This window comes from Felis catus, chromosome A2 (genome assembly GCF_018350175.1).
Source record: "Felis catus isolate Fca126 chromosome A2, F.catus_Fca126_mat1.0, whole genome shotgun sequence".
NCBI classification, from domain to species: Eukaryota; Metazoa; Chordata; class Mammalia; order Carnivora; family Felidae; genus Felis; species Felis catus.
Window position 1 is genome coordinate 83,118,289 of NC_058369.1, and position 19,560 is coordinate 83,137,848.

Sequence of the window (19,560 nt, forward strand, 5' to 3'; positions counted from 1 at the left end):
ACTGAAATTTTATTAGTGGAATAAAAAACTTCTATTATCAAACATACTCCTTTGTTGCATTTTCTCTAAAAATATTAACAGACTTAAAACAGTTATAAAACACTGAACTTAAAAAAAAACCTCCTACAGGGGTGCCTCGGTGGCTCAGTCAATTAAGCATGTGACTCTTGGTTTTGGCTCTAGTCATGATCTCATGGTTTGTTGGGCTGAGCCCCAAGTGGGGCTCTGCCCTGAGCTCAGAGCCTGCTTGGGATTCTCTCTCTCACTTTCTCTCTGCCCACCCCCCCACTCATTCCTTCTTCCTCTCTTTCACTCAAAATAAGTAAATAAACATCAAAAATTTTTTTAAAAAATAAGTAAAAATTCCTCCTACAAAGCCAATTCTGAATCATAGCCTTTAACTGAATCATAACTTTAACTTTACATAGTCAAAATGTATTTTCACCTGGGGAATACTGTATTAGAAGAATAATCAGAGATTGAAGTGAATGATATTTGACTGCATGAAGCATAATCTCTTGAACAAGGTTTAAACAAGGTCCAGGTAAATATTTTATTGTCTATTGGACAGTTCAAAATGTGTTTGCATGTTAAAGTTTCAATAGCAGGTGTCATACAGGTTCAGAGACAATAATCACAGAAATTACTGACTACATTTTACATAATTTTAAAAATAAATGTTAGTTCTTTTTTTTTTTTTAAGTAATCTTTACACCCAATGTGGGGCTCAAACTCATGACCCTGAGCCAATATCAAGAGTCACATGCTCCACCAGCTGAGCCAGCCATGGGCCTCTAAGTGTTAGTTCTTAAAAGTATATAAGTTGATTACATTTTATATCATAATCAATGAAATCCTCAGGATGGTGACACCATTTTCCGGAAGACTGTCTTTCTCCTTTATATCATATTTCCAAAAAGAAGATTACAGGGACTGACTGGATACATCTAATTGATACTGAACAGTAGGAGCTTTTTCATTCAAGGATCCATTTTTCATAGTACTACTATTTTTCCTCTTTATACTTGGTAATTTACATAAAAAGTTATTGTCAATGACCTCTATAATGGTTGTTTCTTAAATAATATTTTAAAATATTTATTGATCATGTGAATGTGTGAGTTTGCCATCATATTATCTTTCATATGTTTAGAAAACATTTTTTTTTAATTTTTTAACATTTATTTATTTTTGAGACAGAGAGAGACAGAGCATGAATAGGGGAGAGTCAGAGTGAGAGGGAGACACAGAATCCAAAGCAGGCTCCAGGCTCTGAGCTATCAGCACAGAGCCTGACACGGGGCTCGAACCCACAAACCATGAGATCATGACCTGAGCCGAAGTCGGACGCTTAGCTGACTGAGCCACCCAGGCGCCCCTAGAAAACATTTTTGAGAGGTTTTATTATAAATATAGTTTTGGATATTGTGACTGTGAGCTGCATACAGTTTTGTTTAAAACATATTATTTTCTGTCTGGGGATTGCACTGGAATCTTGTGTGGCACAAGAAAAAAGAATATGAAACAAAATCAATATCTCTACTGTTTTGTAATACAAATTACAGAGAGTAAGCACAGACCACATTTTGTGACTGGTGGGAATGTGCCGAGTTGAGGATGTGAAAGCTGGAGTTGCTGCACCCCCAAAAATTGGTTTTGCTTTTCTTTCCAATAAGTTTCCCAAGTATTCTCTCCACTATTTCATAAATAAAAGTTTTTAATTTGTTTGAAATGGCAATCAGTGATTTACTGAACACTTAAGGAGATACAGAAACATGAACACAGGAGGAAACAGATTATATGTGTGTCTTCCTGAGAATTGAAAAGCAAATTCATCCTGGACAGTGATTTAGGAAACCATGCGCAGCTATGACATTTTTCACAGATGTGATTTTCAGTTTCAAAAGCCTGCTTTTAAAAATCTATTATTTAAGATGACACAGCGTTCAGTGCCATTCAGGGAGATGGTAGTAAACAAATAGGTTCTTGTTGTCATTTTGTTTTTTGCCAAAGGAATAGCAGTCTCTTTTATGTCACTAACTAAACTGACTCCCAAACAAAGAAGGAATTTAATGGGATTCCCAAAGCATGTCAATACAGATTAACCCTATGGCGTCTCTGCTTTATGGAACATTTAGCCTCTGGAATGGCGAACTTCTGGCCGCGAAACCTATAAACAAATACTATTTGTAATATGAAAGTTTACTTTTATTTCAGCCAATGTTTGTTTATACGGTAGAGGTAGTATGGGATAATGGCAATAGCTGTGCAAGGTGACAGGACTACGCGACCATAAGCATGTTAATTTGTCCAGGGTGCCTCAGAATCTCTGTGCAGTGGGGTGTATCAAATGCTCACAAGGTGGCTATGATATAATATATACAGGCACCATGGCGAAATGATTAAGAGCAATGACTCTGGAGAAAGACTTGTGTCCACAAAAGTATGAATCTTGTGAGTTTTGCTGATGGCTTGCATTCCTAGGGTTTATTATTATTATTTTTTAAGTTATTTATTAATTTTTTTGAGAGAGGGAGAGAGAGAGAGAGAGAGAGAGAGAGAGAGAGAGAGAGAGGTGGGGAGGGGCAAAGAGAGAGGGAGACAGAGAATCCCAAGCAGATTCTGCACTGTCAGTGCAGAGCCCAACGCGGGGCTTGAATTCACAAACTGTGAGATCATGACCTGAGCCGAAACGGAGAGTTGGACACTTTAACCAACTGGACCACCCAGGGGCCTCTCTATTCCCATGCCAAGCATATGGTATGTGCCCTACAAAGATGTGTTGAGTAAATGGAGTCAAAGCATCTTGGCTTTGTGAATTCTGGAATATGTGACCACAAACAAATTACTTACTTTTGCAAGCCTCAGTTTCCTAAAGTGAGAATTAAATGAGCACAGCATAAATGCTTCATATATTAGCTATTACTGTTCAGGTAACCTGAACACAGCCTGAACAAAGCTGGCACTCAGTATGTGGTAACTATTGTTACTAATTTGAATTTACAATCAATATGCCGTCTATTTTAAAAGACATTATTAATGAGGGTGATATTATGAATTAAGGAAACTACTCGTTTTAAACAATATTATTCATTGCAGAGTCTTTTGAAAATTGCTCAACATAAGATGTTATGAATACTTTTAAGCATGTTTAGAGGAGAGCATTCACTCACAGTTTAAAATTCCATTGCTTAAAAATGCTTTCTCACATTGAGGAGGGCACCTGTTGGGGTGAGCACTGGGTGTTGTATGGAAAGCAATTTGACAATAAATTTCATATTAAAAATAAAAATAAATAAATAAATCAAAATGCTTTCTCAGATGTTAACTTTTTCTCATTAAATATCACTGTAAATAATAAAAGGAATCAGCGTTGATACATTCATCAAAGGAAGCAGTTCTGAAAAGTGTGGGAAATATAGTTGACCCATGTGTTCAGTACCAAAAACAACAAAATAACTTCTCACCTTCTAAATGTAAAACTTGTTATGTATTGAGACATATAAAGTATTTTGTAATACTGCATAAATCAATAACTATTTTAAAATATTACTGTACAGAAGACCAAAAAAAATTACTCGCTATCTTAATTCAAAACCCACAGTACATATATATATATGTGTATATATATATATATATATATATATATATATATATATATATATGTTTTTATTTATTTTTGAGACCGAGAGAGACAGAGCATGAGCAGGGGAAGGGCAGAGAGAGAGGGAGACACAGAATCTGAAGCAGGTTCCGGGCTCTGAGCTTTCAGCACAGAGCCCGACATAGGGCTCGAACTCACAGACTGTGAGATCATGACCTGAGCTGAAGTTGGATGCTTAACTGGCTGAGCCACCCAGGCACCCCTGTATATTTTAAATATATGTTTAAATTAACATTTCAGCAAGGTAGAGTTCCCCTCTCGTATTCAGTAATATATACATATGTGTTAGGTATTTATATTTATATATTTAAATTTTATACACAGAACCACAGGGTCCTTCTGCTTTGTTTTCCTTATTTTCTGTTTTATCACAATCTTCATCTCACAAGAGACAGAATTCAGTCAAGTGTAGCGAGGGGTGTTGCCTACCAAGGGAGACCTCCCTGTAAATGACTCTCACAATGTTACCAGAGGGAAATTCTCACTGATGCCAGCTCTTCTTATTTCCCAAATCTATCTATCTTCCCTTCTGTCTGTTTTATCTTTCTCTTAACTTACTCTACTTGCCTTTCTGTCTTCTTTCTTTAACTCAACTTTGCTCCAGGACTGCAAACTTTTATATTACAAATACTATTTGTTTTCTAAGTTTCTTGGCTAAAAAATCCTGGGGCCTACCATGGGTTAGTCTCTAGATTATTGTCCCACCATGCTCCTTCTCCTGTCACTGTCTCCTGCTCTATCAGACTGTTCCCAAGAGTCTTTTATATTTACAAAAGAATTCATTGTGGTATCACTTAAAAGGCACACACAGGTCAATGACAGCGGGCTGAAATGCTGATTTTGTCAAATGTAGTTAGGAAGGAGAGGGACATTCCAGAGCAAAGAGTGAAAGCAGTCAGGAGGGAATCAGGGAAAACTGAGGGAAAAGTAAAGCAGAGTGGGAGTGACACGCAGGCAGAGAGAAAGGAAACCACAGTGCAAGTGGTAACGGTGTGGAAATGGGACACTAGATGAAGAAGACACCGATCCCTCCCTAGACTGAGTTTTGAGCTCATTGCACTGAGTCTTGAGATTCAAATGTAAGCGTTTCAAGAAATGAACAGATAGGGCTTGGAGTGGTCCATGGGGAGGCTGGAGTGGGGGGTGTCTTCATTCTGTGGAGGAACCTTTAAGAAGGGTATTTGCACCTGTCTTCTATAGGAATCTGCTTCCCGTCACACTCCCATTTCAGTCTTAACTCAAGGCATCTTCATTTCCCTAAACTCTGGGTGGGTCTCCCCATGATCAGCTTTCTTGCCAAAATGAAATTGTCTCCTCTTTTATATCTTAATTGTCCACTTCAACCTATCTCTACTCCTCTTGCTCATTCATTCTTCCCTGAAGTAACAGGAAGAAGATAAACAAAGAAAACCCCCTGCCTGTCTTTCAAAAGCACTAATGATCTAGGAAATGGAAACAGAGCAATAATGTCACAGGATTCTCTAACAAATGCTCACTTCTCTAGTAGGGTCCCTGATAAACTCAGGGACTGGGTCTTTGTAACAAAAGTTCCTATACCTGGAATGCTGTGTCTACACATTGCCAACTCTATGTGACCTCACCTTCCCTATGATGACTCTTTTTATTACTTAAGTCTTTGTTCAGTAAGTCCTTCTCTGCATAGTATCACAAAACTCAGAAATTAGTTGTCTGCTAATTGTTTATGCCTCTCTTCCCCAAATTGAACAACAGATCTCAACACTAAATTTGAGAACACGAACAACATCTCATGAATCTTTGAATTCTGACACTGGGTGACTCACTAGAGTATTAACAGAATCATTTTGGTAGATTTTCCCAAGTCCTGACAAAGGCTCATCATTTACTACATACCATGAGCACAATTTCTGTCTTCCAAAGCCCGTTTTCTTCACAATCCCAAAAATCTGACATTATTTAAAAGAGAAAAGATCATTTTGTAATCACAAAGATTTTTATAATTGAATTATTGGAAGCCTTGTAAGGAAACAGTTCTTTACTACTTGTCATGTTGGTTTTCCTTTACTAATGCCACATACCCTTATTCCCCCTGTATTATATAATAAAAAGTGTATATTATCAGTCTCCTTCTTCTGAATATTAATTTTCCTGAACATCAATGCATGAACTCACATCTAGGGTTTATCCTTTGAATGATTCCATGCTGTACTTATCAATAACAAAATTATGTTTTAGATTTAAATACTTTTGAGCATTTAAAAAAATCTATATCACTTTCTCTTTCCCAATTAACTGATAAAAGATATCTTTGGGTCATTGATTATAGCAATAAAAATAATGCAAGAGTTTTTTTTTTTTAATTTACAAGATCTGTCAAAAGGTGAATAGTAGGGACTCATTCTCTGCAAATCACTGTATTTCTCATCCCATGTTGGAGTCAAGCAGAGCACCAAGTAATTACCTCATTATACATTCCCTTGGACACATGTATCAAAGTTCCCACCTTCACATGAGAATTAAATATTGGTATGTGGTAACATTTCAATTTCACAACTGAGTTCTGCCTACAGAGATCTAAGTCACAAATCACTCCAGGTTGGGTAAGGAATCCAGTTTTAATATTTTTTCTTGAATAATCAGAGTTTACACATTTTTATCTACTGTCAGCCCTGAAAACTTCAGATTCTATTAATTTTTCTGTTTGAGTCTTGTTTGAGGGAATGTGTTGAAGGAATACATGTTGCTCATTTACAATATTTTTAGTTTTTATTTTTCCTAATTAACCTTTTGATTGTCTTATGCACATCAACAATTTAATTTTGTGCTGAGATCTTCACCTTAGGAGTTTTTTTTTTTAATGGTTCTACTCCTAGAAGATAAAGAAAGGAAAACTTTACTAACAGTATTGGTGATAAAATATTTTAAAAATCAGTTTGGAAAAAAAGTCCAAAAAGAAAGAAAAGATTAGGTTGAGTCCGTATCACCAGGGAGTTCAAGATTAGCATTTCGGTTCCTTTGGCCAGTCATAAAGATGGTCAGCAAAAATAGGATAAAATTAATAAAAAATGAGTGTGATGAACTATACAATACAAAACCAAACAATTTTATTGACATCTGACCTCTGCGTGAAGACCTTGCAATGTTGCCTTTTGTGACAAGTAAGAATTTTGCACTAAATAGCTGCATAATTAAATGTGATGGAGGATGTTTCCAGCAATCTGACTTAAAAATGGGATTACCTCATTTGAACTACACAGAAATCTTGACAGGGTAGAGTACGCATTTCCCACGACAGGTAGATTATGTCTAACTCAATAGTAATGCCACATAGAGATTTACCTTTTTAGTCATGATTATAACAAATTTTACAGTGTAATTGTCTCATTTGATTTATAGCTATAATCTAGGACCCTTAATTGTATGAAGGCACTGTCCATTATTCTCTCACAAAGAAGAAAGCTAATAGCAGAAACAGTAAAATTCAGTATTTTATTTTGACCAACGTCTCTATGTGCTACATCATTCCTATGCAGCTATGATCTTCATGGCAACACCCAAAGAAATGTGTGACACTCACTCTATGAAGTAGACTTCACCCTTCTCTGTATAGGCCATTTCCCAGTTATCAGGCAATGGGTCTGACTCCTCATTCTCTTCAGGTTTAGTTGGTTTTGCATCATCCATCTGCTCCTTCAGCTCTTCGGGCTGACTGTATACTGGTGCAGGATAAGGCTGGGAGGGTGTCTCCCCTGAGGCACCTGCACTCTTGTCTTCATGTTCACTGGATTCTACAAGAGAACAAGAGCATGCGGTCAGTCACCCTAGCCACAGTAACTTCTCAGTGATGTGGAGTATGATGCACCAGGGTAAATAAGCTCTAGGAAGGCTAATAGGAAAAGCATCATTGCAAACATCTCTGACAATGATCTCTAGGCCTATCTGAGTTCCCCTTTCACTTCTCACTCTTCTCTATCCTTCATCTAATTATTGCTGATTACTGAACTGGAGGACCATTTCACAACACAGGTGTGGTAAGCAGAATAATGACTCCTTAAAGATGCTCACATCCTACTTCCTGGAACCTGTGAATGAATGTTACCTTACATGGCAAAGGAGAATTCTCAGATCTGATTAAACTAAGGGCCTTGAGATTGGGAGATTATCTTCAATTATTTAGGTGAGCTCATTGAAATGACGAGCGTCCTTAAAAGTGTAATAGGAAGACAGAAGAGGAGGGTGAAGGGGAGATGTGACACTAAAGAATGGCCAAAGAGATACAATGCTGCTGGCTTTGAAGATAGAAGGGGACCAACCAACCACAAGCCAAGAAATGTGAATGGCCTCTAGAAGCCAGCAAATCAAGGGTATAGATTCTCATCTAGAGCTTCTAGAAAGTAACACAGTCCCATTGACACTTTGAGTTTAGCCCAGCAAGACCCATGTCAGAGTTCTAACCCACAGAGCTGTAAGACAGTAAATTTGCATTGTTTTAAGCCATTAAGTTTGTGGTAATTTGGTATAGCAACAAGAGAAAATCAATACAACAGAGTAAAACCTAAAAGAGATACATATATTAAAAGTAATTGGTAACAGGCTTGGAGGACAGACCCAAGAGTCTGAACATGTAGGTAGCACAAGCTCCAGAATGAGGAAAAGGAACACATAGAGAAGAAATAATAACTCAACAACAAAAAAAAAAAATAGAAGAAAATTTACCTAAGATGAAGAAACACTTGAGTTTGCAGACTGAAATGGTTCACTGAATCTGACGCCAGATTAATGAAGCACATAGACTCCTAAACACATCTAGGTGAAATTTCCAAACTCCGATGTTAAAAAGCAACTTTAGTAGCTCCTGCACTGAAGAAACATGATTACTTACAAAGAAAAGAGGAACAGAAGAACATGAGATCTTTCATCTGTGATACTCTAAGCTCAAAGAAAATAAGGTAACATCTATAGTAACTTGAGAAAAAAAAGTACAGCAACTAAAGTAACTTAACTCTACCAAAATATTATTCCTCTATCCAGGCAAAAGAAAGTCATTTTAAACATACAGAAGTTCTGAATAGGTCCTATCCATGCATCCTAATTAAGGACAACATTTGAGAAATTACTCTAACAGGATCATGGGGATTCAATCAAGGCAGATATCTCAAAATAGGGAGAGAAAAGGAGAAAATAAAAATTAAGAAATAAATCCTGCATAATATACCTAAATATAAATGGACGATGATCACATTTTTGGAAATTTGTAATAGGTGTTCAAAACAAATTCGTGTAAGACAAGAAAACATTATATGGAAAATCTAATACCGGCATGGACTTTAAACTATATGTTGGTTAAGTTCAGGTTCTAGAGGGTGGAGAAAAAGTAGGGAAATAAAGACATTTTAAAGGTCGGAAAGGGGCACACCAGAAAATGGGTAAACAGGATCATTTTAAAGTCTACTTTTCCACGGGATTAGATTATTGGGCAAGTGTTGTGGTCAAGGTGTAGACGTAATAGCATAATGAGGATATTTTTAAAATATCACCTAATGTATAGTCTCTCTGAGCTATTCAGAATTTCTTTTTCTTCCCATTTAGCTTTTCTGCCACTAATGAGAGACTATGAGTCTTATCTGTCAAAGAAGAGTAGATTTGGTGTTGTCTAGAAAAAGAAATATTTTGGGGTAAATAAAAAGAAAGATATAATGCAGAGTAAATTCCTGCAAGATAAGATGGTGTGATTGGGAGAGAAATTCAAAAGGGGAAATATTCAGGTTTAAGACACTGCGTGGTTCATTCAGGGATTCAGCACCACTATCTTCGGGTTTGGTCTGGGTGTGATGTGGTAGTGATGAGCAAAGGGAAACCACAGAAAAGTTCAAGGGAGCCCAAAGGAGACGAGGCCTCTGAACTGCTTTAGTTTAGCACTTTGGAGAGATGTTTCCTGCAGAGTGGCTCCACGTCTCCACTGGTGGGTCAGAACAGAGATAGTGAATAAAAAAAAATGGCAAATACCACTCCAAGACTCCCCTTTGGTATGGATGTCACCAAAAGTCCAAGTATTCCCCAGTGGGAGATTTGGAAAACAACTCAAGAGTAGAGAACCAGGAGGCCTGCAGAGTCACTATGGCTTCCTCATCTGTAAGCTGTGGTAGAGACAGCTTAACCCAAACACTGGAAGGAGAGTCCTATTGACAGATGCCAGTGTAAGGATAGGACAGTCAACTTAAAAATATGAAAGTCTACAACCATTTGGGAACATAACCAATAACTATTAACATTAAAGATATACATATACAAATGCACATGTTCTTTGGCAAAGTAATCCCGCTTAATATATATCTCTATATATGGGAATATATCCTCTATAGATAGATAGATAGATGGATAGAAATATATCCTCTAGAAAAAAGGTGTTATGGTATAAGAATACATATATAACAATATATATTGCAGTATATGTAATAATAAAGCCCTGAAAGTGGTTTTAATGCCTAACAATGAAAATATGATTAAGTAAATGGTGGTTATCATTACCATGGAAAACTGCAGTTTAAAAACAATGAATTAGATGTGTATCTATTGAACTGAAAAAGATGCTCATAATTACTACTCAAAGAGTAATCCAAGTTGCAAAGTAATATATATTGTTAATCCTATCTTTAAAAAATAAGCAAACACCAAGTTCTCTTAGATATATGCATATAGCTTTGCATATAATTATATGAACATGAAAACAGGATGGAAGATGTACAATGTATTACCAAATTTGATTACTTAAGGATAGTAAATTTAGATGGGGTGGAAGAAGTCGTGTCTATGTACCTCTGCATTCATTAGCTGTCTATTATATTTATAACTTTAAAAATTAATAAAGGTAATTTACAAGGAGTTAATTAAAGTTGAATGCTACCTTTGTCTCAATCAGTTGCTTAGATCAATGTTTTCCCTACATGCATCAATCTCAGAGGGCCATATTAAGGTATCTATAAGAATTAGGAAGCACAAGAACATGTTACCAGCTTTCATGGTTTTGCCCTTAAAAAGAAGACTTTATTAAAAGAATATGGATGCAGTCTTCCAGCTGATTCCTCATAAAGAATTGACCTTTGTAAATATGTGGGAAAGAAGCAGCAAGAAAAGATACCATTGCTCTCTTGAGATGCTCATTGCTGTACCTTATTACATATAATTACCAATACACGAAATACACTGCTCTCAGGTGTTTCCAAATGTCATGTTGTATTTGAAAAGTTAAAATGCAAGGTCATGTTCTGAAATATTCACTCATTCAATATTCACTTAATCAATATTTATTAAGCACACAATTGTCAGGAACTCAGGACAGAAGAATGAACAAGAGAGGCATGATCCCTGCTCTTGTGGACCTCAAAATATGTCAAGATGTGTAATCTTTAAACATTTTTAAGTGTGATGAATGCTTTCCCAGGCAAATCTGGGATATTATGCATATGCATTCACCTAATTTTATATAAAGAGTCAAGGAAAGCCTTTTTTCCCCAATGTGCTACTGACCTGAAACTTGAAAAAGAAATCAAGAGACTTTTTTCAGAGGAAGGTAATGGAGAAAAAAAAAATCAATAAACAAGGGCTTAATTAGGCAAAGCCTTAGAAACCATGCTCAGAATTTGGGGCTATATCCTAAAAGCAATGAGAATACGTTGATGTGTCTTAATCAAGGAGACAACACAACCAGATTTTCATTCCCCACAAAGATTCCCCTTAACTATTCTGGGGTTTTACGAATGGCAAGAGTAGATATTTACAGATCAGTGGGGAGTTATTTTTGTGCTCCAGATGAGAGACGATAGTGGCATGGGCATGGAATGAGTGGACTGAAAAATATTTAGAGGGTAGATTTGGTATGATTAAAAAAAACTGGACAGATAAGAAAAAAAATGAGACGTCACGGTAAACCTGGTGGCAAAGACATTCACTGAGATAGAAAATATGACAGAAGGAGCAGGACTGTGTGGGGAGATAGGGGAATATGTGTATTGTTTTGGGCACACGGAGACAGAGGTCTATGCCAAACTCACAACGGACATGTCATGTCAAAGAGTGTTTGGCTGGAGAGAATCAATTCAAGAAACAACAGAATATGGCTAGACTGTATTATAATTTATGCCAGGGGAGTGAATGAAATTGCCTGGAGAGGCAGTGTAGCAAGTGGAAATTGGAATCCCTAGAGCAGCTGTCTGAGGAATTCCCACATTTAAGAGTCAATGAAAGAATGATTAGGAAAGAACAGTCAGGAAAGTAATAGGAAAACCAGTTGATCTTCATGCCATAGAAGCCAAACAAAGGGCAATGAGGAGGAAACACTTACTACCTTTGGCCAAAGCTTCTAAATAGTCCACAGTATAAGGGCATCAAATCTATTGAAATTAATGACACGGAGGAGGTCACTGGGGTTATTAGCTACCAGTTATGGTAGTAGTTATAGTGGAAAGGTGGGTGCAGAAACCAGGTTGGAATGGACTAAAGAGTGAATGAAAATATGTAATATGCTGACAGAGAATTCATTCAATAAGCTTAGATATGAATAAATATACTTTTTTTTTTACTTAAAGTTGAGTCTTTGGAGATGTCTACAATTATATTTATTGATGTGCCAGAGATTATGGTGACAATTTCTCTCAGTTTGTCTAACATGTGTTTAACTCATTCATTCCTTTATTCTTATCTAATGGATTAATCATTACATTAGCAAACACAAATTTAATACCTACAATGTGCAAGATACTTGAAAAGAGCTTAATAGGGGAGAGAAGAATTTTATCAGGCTGGGTTGGTAGGAAGTAATCAACTAGTAATGAACTGTAGTCAACTGTAAGTAATCAACCAGTAATGAACTGGGTTGATAGGAAGTAATAAGTAGCACCTACTTTCTCTATCTGAACAAAATAAGAGAAAAAAATGAGTAAGGCAAATGGAGAACTGTAACATTCCCATATTTACTATTCATAAAGGCCAATCTATGGATGTAGTTTATGGTCAGAGTCAAGGGCTTCTGGTGAAACCCAGAATCAGGCAAATTGTATCCACAGGCAGCACAGAACCAGGGCAGGCTGCCCATGCAGGGGCAGAATCTATTTTCAGAAGATGAATGTAGAACATTAAAAGGAAGAAAAAGAGGAGTTGAGTCAAGCAGGCCCAAATATCCTTCTAAGATGCATCATTCAGATAGGTCACGCCCATTCTGTCTGGGTAGCGTAGGTTAAGGTGCCAGGAGAGTGCAAATTAAGTACCTTCTTTGACATGTAAGACAACATGGTGGATAGAGAGGAAGTACCTCCCCCCAACTCTAGGTAACTACATACAGTACTATCATAATGATTTACTAAGTGATATTCACTGACACTAAAGAGTCATATACAAATTTCTAGGATGGCAATATAGCATATGGAAATAATAATACCTAAGGCAACTGTCTGAAGAATTCCAATACTTAGCACTCAGCGAGAGAAGGAACTGGCATTCCATTTCCTATATTACTATGACAGTGTTGTGAATTAATTAATTAAACATTTGTTGAGACCCTACTAAGTGCCAGGCACTAGGTTAGGCAGTGGGTAGTCAAAGAGAATGTGGTCCAAATGGTATGCATTGTTAGTTTGCTAGGGCTGTCATAACAAATACCACAAACTGGCTGCCTTAAACAATAGAAATGTGTTATCTTACAGTTCTGGAGACTAAACATCCTAAATTAAGGGTTTGGCAGGGCCATGATCCTTCTGGAGGCAATAAAGAAGGATCTATTCCAGACCTGTCTGCTAGCTTCTGGTATTTACTTGGTTTATGGTAGCAGAATTCCAGTCTTCATATGGCGTTCTTACTGTGTACATGTCTGTGTCTCGATTTCCCCTTTTTATGAGGACACTAGTCATACTGGATCAGGGGCCGGCTTACTCTAGTATGACTTCATCTTAACTAATTGCATCTACAATGACCCTATTTCCAAATAAGTTTGCTTTCTAAGATTCTGGTGACTTGGACTTCAGTATAGAAACTGGGGAAAGGGCTCAATGCAACTACTTACATAATATATTAGGTGAGTTCAGCTTACAATTCACTGAACAGTCATGCTACCTCATAATAGTTTCCCTGCTTCATAAGAAAAATAGAAGAGAACTTTACTGCATTTTGGATAATATGATTAAGTCTTTCTTCTGTGAGGCTTATTATTTTTAATCAGATATGTTGGGTAATGTATAAGTAACTGAGAATGTACCCATTAAGAACAGAATGGATTTAAAAAAAATAGACTCGTTTTTAAAAAATTTTAAGTTTACAGCAAAATTAAAGTATAGAGATTTCCCATATATTCCCTGCGTACCCTCCATGCATAGAGCCTCCCCATTACAAATATCCCCCACCAGTGTGGTACATTTGTTACAACTGATGAACCTACACTGCCACATCATTATCACCCAAAGACCATAGATTAAATTAGGGTTCACTGTGGATGATACATCTTATGGGTTTAGACAAATGTATAATGCTATGTATATGCCATTATAATATCATACCAAGTTTCACTGCCCTAAATATCCTCTGTGCTCTGCCTATTCATCTCGGCCTCCCCCTCTAACTCCTGGCAACCACACTGATGCTTTTACTGTCTTCATAGTTTTGCCTTATCCAGAATGTCATATGGTATAGAGACTTTTCAGATTGGCTTCTTGCACTTAGTAATGAGATGCACTTAGTAATATGTATTCAAGTTTATTGAATGTATTTTAATGGCTTAGAGCTCATTTCTCCTTAGGACTGAAAACATTCCATTATCTGGATGTACCACCCAAACTGATATTTACTAATAAAAGGATGGGAAAGAACAGATCTTACATGCCAACCAAGGGTGCACGTATAGCCACTCCTGTTGACATGCCTCTCTCTCCTCTCACGGACTTCAGCTTAGACAAGCATGGGTGTAGATGTGCCCGCACACAGACCTCATATATGTCAGATCTACAATTTGGGAAGTCCTGGACTATTTAAATTTCGACTAAGAAGGGACCAAATAATCCAGGTATATGCTTTACTTTTAGAGCACTGTGAAGCTATTTCTTGATTGAAAGTAGCCATGTAGAATTGTCCTTTTTGACTTCCAAGACAAATTTCTCAGCCTGGTCTTATTGTTAAATCTAAACATGAATTTTTGGATATGTAAATGTAATTTTTTCCTAAGATGCTTGCTGCTGAAGTGAACAGACTTTATCAAACACTGACATTTTTTCTGAGTATTCCATTTTGCATTTCTAGGTCACTTAGATGCCTTATGAACCAGAGCAAGGCATGTTTTGTTTTGTATCACTAACAATAGAATCAAAGAATATTTCAATAAAGAAGGAACATCTCTTTTTAAAGAATGATAATGATAAAAAATTTCCTTTGACCAGAACTGTTGAATTTCCTAGAAGCTCTACAGAGACATTGAGACACAAAACAGACATTGACAATGTAGTCTTATAAAAGAGGACCTATAAAAAACCATATTTTACGTACACCTTTGCTGTTGTGAAGGTTTAAGGAATATAATTTCTTTCCTCTTTCCTAATGTAATGGTGTTTTGTTGGATTTAGCAAATGCTTTTCTTCTTCACATAAGAAAATAAGAAAAACCCAAATATCTGTACATTGTAGAGGGACTGCAAGCCATTTAATTGGAAGAGAATTAAATGTATGCATTTTTACATAATTCAGTCCACCTCACATAAATTCTATAGCTCTGGTCTAGTCTAAGGTGTTGAGATACAGCAATATGTATTGTTGCCATTCCATTTGCTTACACGTTTATCGCCCTACAAATATCTAACACATTGCCTTTTGGACACAAGACTAAGAATAAATCAGAATGCCATTGTTTTGAATGCCCCACTCAGTTTTATTAAAGAATAATCAGAAACCAAGATAAAACCATTTCAAGAAGAATGCCTGTTTTATATGTTATCCATATTTTCACTTGACATGGTCTATGCATATAGTTAATGTTGAAATTTATGTAATTGCCATCCTTCGAAACAAGGGAAAAACAATGTTTTTAAGCTAGACAGGAAATTGTTGATTTTACTTCTTGAACTGTCATAAAATTTGAATTTCCAAAATGTGGTTTACCCTGTGAGAGCTCTGGGATTTATATTTCTAATGGCTATGTGACAAATGTTAATGAATCTAATCATTTGTTTCCCTCCTGTCTTCATATTATTTCTTTAGAAATAAGCATAGCTAGAGAGAATTTGAGGAAAAAAAAAGATCGTGAGGAACACATTTGTAGTTGATAAGAAAAGAGAAAAGGAACAATCTGAGATAATTTTTTTCTTTTGATTTTTGTTTAGTGCTTCTAAGGTAACAACAAACACACTCCACAAGAAACAGAAGAACATAATTGCTAAGGCTGGTGTCAGACTGCCTGAGTTTGAATCTGTTCTTTACAGTCAGAGGTTGGGGAAATTATTTAATCACTCTGGGCATGTCTCACTTTCCTTAAGCATACAATAGGGATAATAACATACCTCCGTATAAGCACTAGATGTGGCACGTATATAAATTGCTTAGAACAGTAGGTGTTCAGTAAATGTTATATATTATTATCAGTGAATTCTACTACTTCAAAAACACTAAGTAAATCACATAGTGAAATCAGTCAAGCAGCCTAAATAGTCTTTCCCCACAGAAACAAGAAGTGTAGTCAAGTTTGTATAATTTTAAAGATATTACTTTTTTTTTAATATCCAATTTCTGGGGCACCTGGGTGGTGCAGTTGGTTGAGCATCTGATTCTTGGTTTCGGCTCAGGTCATGATCTCTTGATTTCATGGGTTTGAGCCCCGTGTCAGGCTCTGTGCTGACAGTGCAGAGCCTGATTGGGATTCTCTCTCTCTCTCTCTCTCTCTCTCTCTCTCTCTCCCTCTCTTTCCGCCCCTCCCCCACTCACATACGCTCTTCTCTCAAAATAAATAAACTTTAAAAATGCAATTTCTAACAAAAGAGATACACACAAAGCTAATATTTCCTTTTAAAAAGGTGTTTACATAAATTGAGTTTTCCTTCCTTAGTTGAGACATGTTGTGTGGTTAAGTGATTTAAAGGAAGAAAATTCTGAGGATTTTCAGAATCCACACTTTTTTTTTTCAAGTTCTGTATTATTCCTGTAGAGTCCTGCATTTGATTTTGCTGGGCACGAGGGGCTGCTACCGAGCAATGAACTTGGCAGCACTTTGGCACCACTGAGGGTATAGACTGAAAGCAGAATCAGAGGCTTAGCCCCCCGATTTTATATTAGCCCAATGCTTAGTCTCCTCATACATTACTAGGGCAACCTTGGTTTTCAAGTCTTTTTAGAACAGATTGCTTCTCACTTTCGTTTCTGCTCATTTGTGGTAGTGACCAAAGTGGTGGAGCATGAAGATTTACCTTGCTTTCTTGCAAACTCAGTAATCTCATCAAAAAGTGTATTTGTTATACTAATACAAGGTCTTATTGCATTTTAGTGGGGGAGGGGGCTGTCAGAGCATGGTCCTCCCTTCACTTCTAGAGGCTGAAGTTCTTAGTTAAAATTTGAACCACAGAGTCTTATAAATGAATGAACATTTCAAGGGTTGACTCTTAGATAAGAGACAAACATCGTTTCAATTGATTTTCTATTATGACCATACTATAGATTATATCCTATAGTGAAAAGTGGAGAGCATTCTGTCTTCAGAAAGGAAGCAATCATGTAGTGGCCACCTGTGTTCTATGTAGCCAGTAGATTAAAAGAAGTCAAGATTATAGCTTCTTGATCACAGAGTGCTCTTACCAATTTTCCTAAACCTTCTAAAATAAAAAGAAGGATTATACTATGGGTGCTAAAATGTTTGCATTTTAAATGATTAATGAATTTTTACTCATCATTTAAAAAACTAATTACCTTTTTGATGTAGTAAAATATGCACATGGACAAAATCCAAAAGTACAAAGGGAAAACACAACGCAAAGTAGGCTTCCCTCCTGTTTATACTCCCTGTGCTGTAGCTAGCCAGTTAGTAAAGAAGATTACTTTTCTGCTTTTTCAGAGATATTTCTATATACACTGATTACTGACTTGCAGTGTTTCTTTTTAACTTCTTAGTTCTCCTAAAGTGTTTCTAAGTTCTAAAAAAATGCATTATATCAATTCTTTTTAAAAGTTTTTATTTAAATTTCAGCTAGTTAACATACAGTGCAATATTAGTTTCAAGTGTACAATGTAACGATTCATCCCTTCCATACAACACCTGGTGCTCATCACAGGTGCACTCCTTAATCCTCATCATCTCTTTAACTCATTCCCCACTCTCCTCCCCTCTAGTCACCATCATTTTACTCTCTGTCGGTAAAAGTCTGTTTCTTGGTTTGCCTCTCTTTTTCCCATCTTTTGCTTGTTTGTTTTGTTTCTTAAATTCCACACGGGAGTGAAATCATATGGTATTTGTCTTTCTCTGACTTATTTGGCTTAGCATAACACTCTCTAGCTCCATCCATGTGGTTGCAAATGGCAAGGTTTCATTTTTTTATGGTTGAGTAATATTCCATTGTATACATATACACCTCTTCTTTATCCATTCATCAGTTGATGAACCCTTGGGCTGTTTCCATAATCTGGCTACTGTAAATAGTGCTGCAGTAGATATAGGGTGAACATATTTCTTTGAATTAGTATTGTTTTATCCTTTGGGTAAATACTTAGTAGTGCAATTGCTGGATCATAGGACAGATATATTTTTAACTTTTTGAGGAAGTTCTTTACTGTTTTCTACAGTGGCTGCAAGAGTTTTCACTCCTAACAACAGTGTATGTAAGTTCTTTTCATATAAGATATGTGAAAGAGATGAGGTGAATGAGAAGAGATGGCCCTTAGACACGGTGGTAATTTATATATAATATATTTATGTAAAATTATATGTATATAAAAATAAACTTAGAATAAAATATTAGAATTAGGGAAAGTTAGGGTAATGATTAACTGAGCTTATGACCAATTGAGGAAAGAGAAATTCCCAGTCCTGTCAAGAAATGACCTTTTATCTGTAAAATTTGTAACCAAATTGCATTTCACCTATTCAGGAAGATAGGCAGGGAAATGTGAATTACTAAGAAAACATGTTCAATACCCCAAAATTATTTTTCATCTATATCTAAAACCCTCAGTTGGTTATAGTTTCTTTGAAGCACTATAAGAACAATATGTGAAATTAAGAAAATAGAAAAGTCAAGGTCTAACCACAAGCAGAAGATGACAAAGAAAAAAAATCCAAGATTTAGAAAACTAAATTGTAAAGATTTACTAGAAAGATTAGTAGAGGGAATTATTTCCCATTAATAAGGGAGAAGAGCTGCCTTAATAAGTGTATCTTCTTTGTGCAATATTTCATTTTTAACATTTTAGTAAAAGTAGACTAGAATAATGGCAATAAAATGAATCCCCATAACTTTGAAACTGTATATGTCATTTGATTTTAATAAATGTAATGAATTTGGAAGATGTTTATTATATAGAACCAAGTCCCACAAGCCCTCAACTAACTTTGGGTGAGAGAAACTGATATAAGTATTGAAAATATTCAAAGACCAAAGCAAGATACAAATGAAATACAGGATATAAATGTGCAGAATCTTTTAGATCTTGCTTTCAAAATTCTGAAAATATTCCACGAGACTAGTACTATGTAAAACATAATAGCCCCTTGTGAAGTTTTAGGAACATCAAAAGGTCTGAAAGAGAAAAAGAAGAAGCCTTTATTTCATTTTGATCTTGATAATTCAAGTGCTATTCTTTGGGGCCAAATTGAAGTCAAGGTATTATTCGATGAGAGCAAGAAGTCAATTAGGAGGGAAAATATGAGGCTGCTATTCCCAGCAATGAAGCTATGTAGAAGGAATG

The 19,560-nt window shown here is 36.2% G+C and overlaps 1 protein-coding gene across 11 annotated transcripts in view; it reads right to left on the bottom strand.

Annotated features, from left to right (window-relative positions):
* MAGI2 (membrane associated guanylate kinase, WW and PDZ domain containing 2) overlaps positions 1-19,560 on the bottom strand; it is a 1,363,649-nt gene that overhangs the window by 478,968 nt on the left and 865,121 nt on the right. For all 11 annotated transcript variants that reach the window (XM_045053218.1, XM_045053217.1, XM_045053215.1 and 8 more), the window contains one exon: positions 7,221-7,431. In XM_045053218.1, coding sequence (XP_044909153.1) covers positions 7,221-7,431 — 211 coding nt within the window. The remainder of the gene's footprint in view (positions 1-7,220; positions 7,432-19,560) is intronic.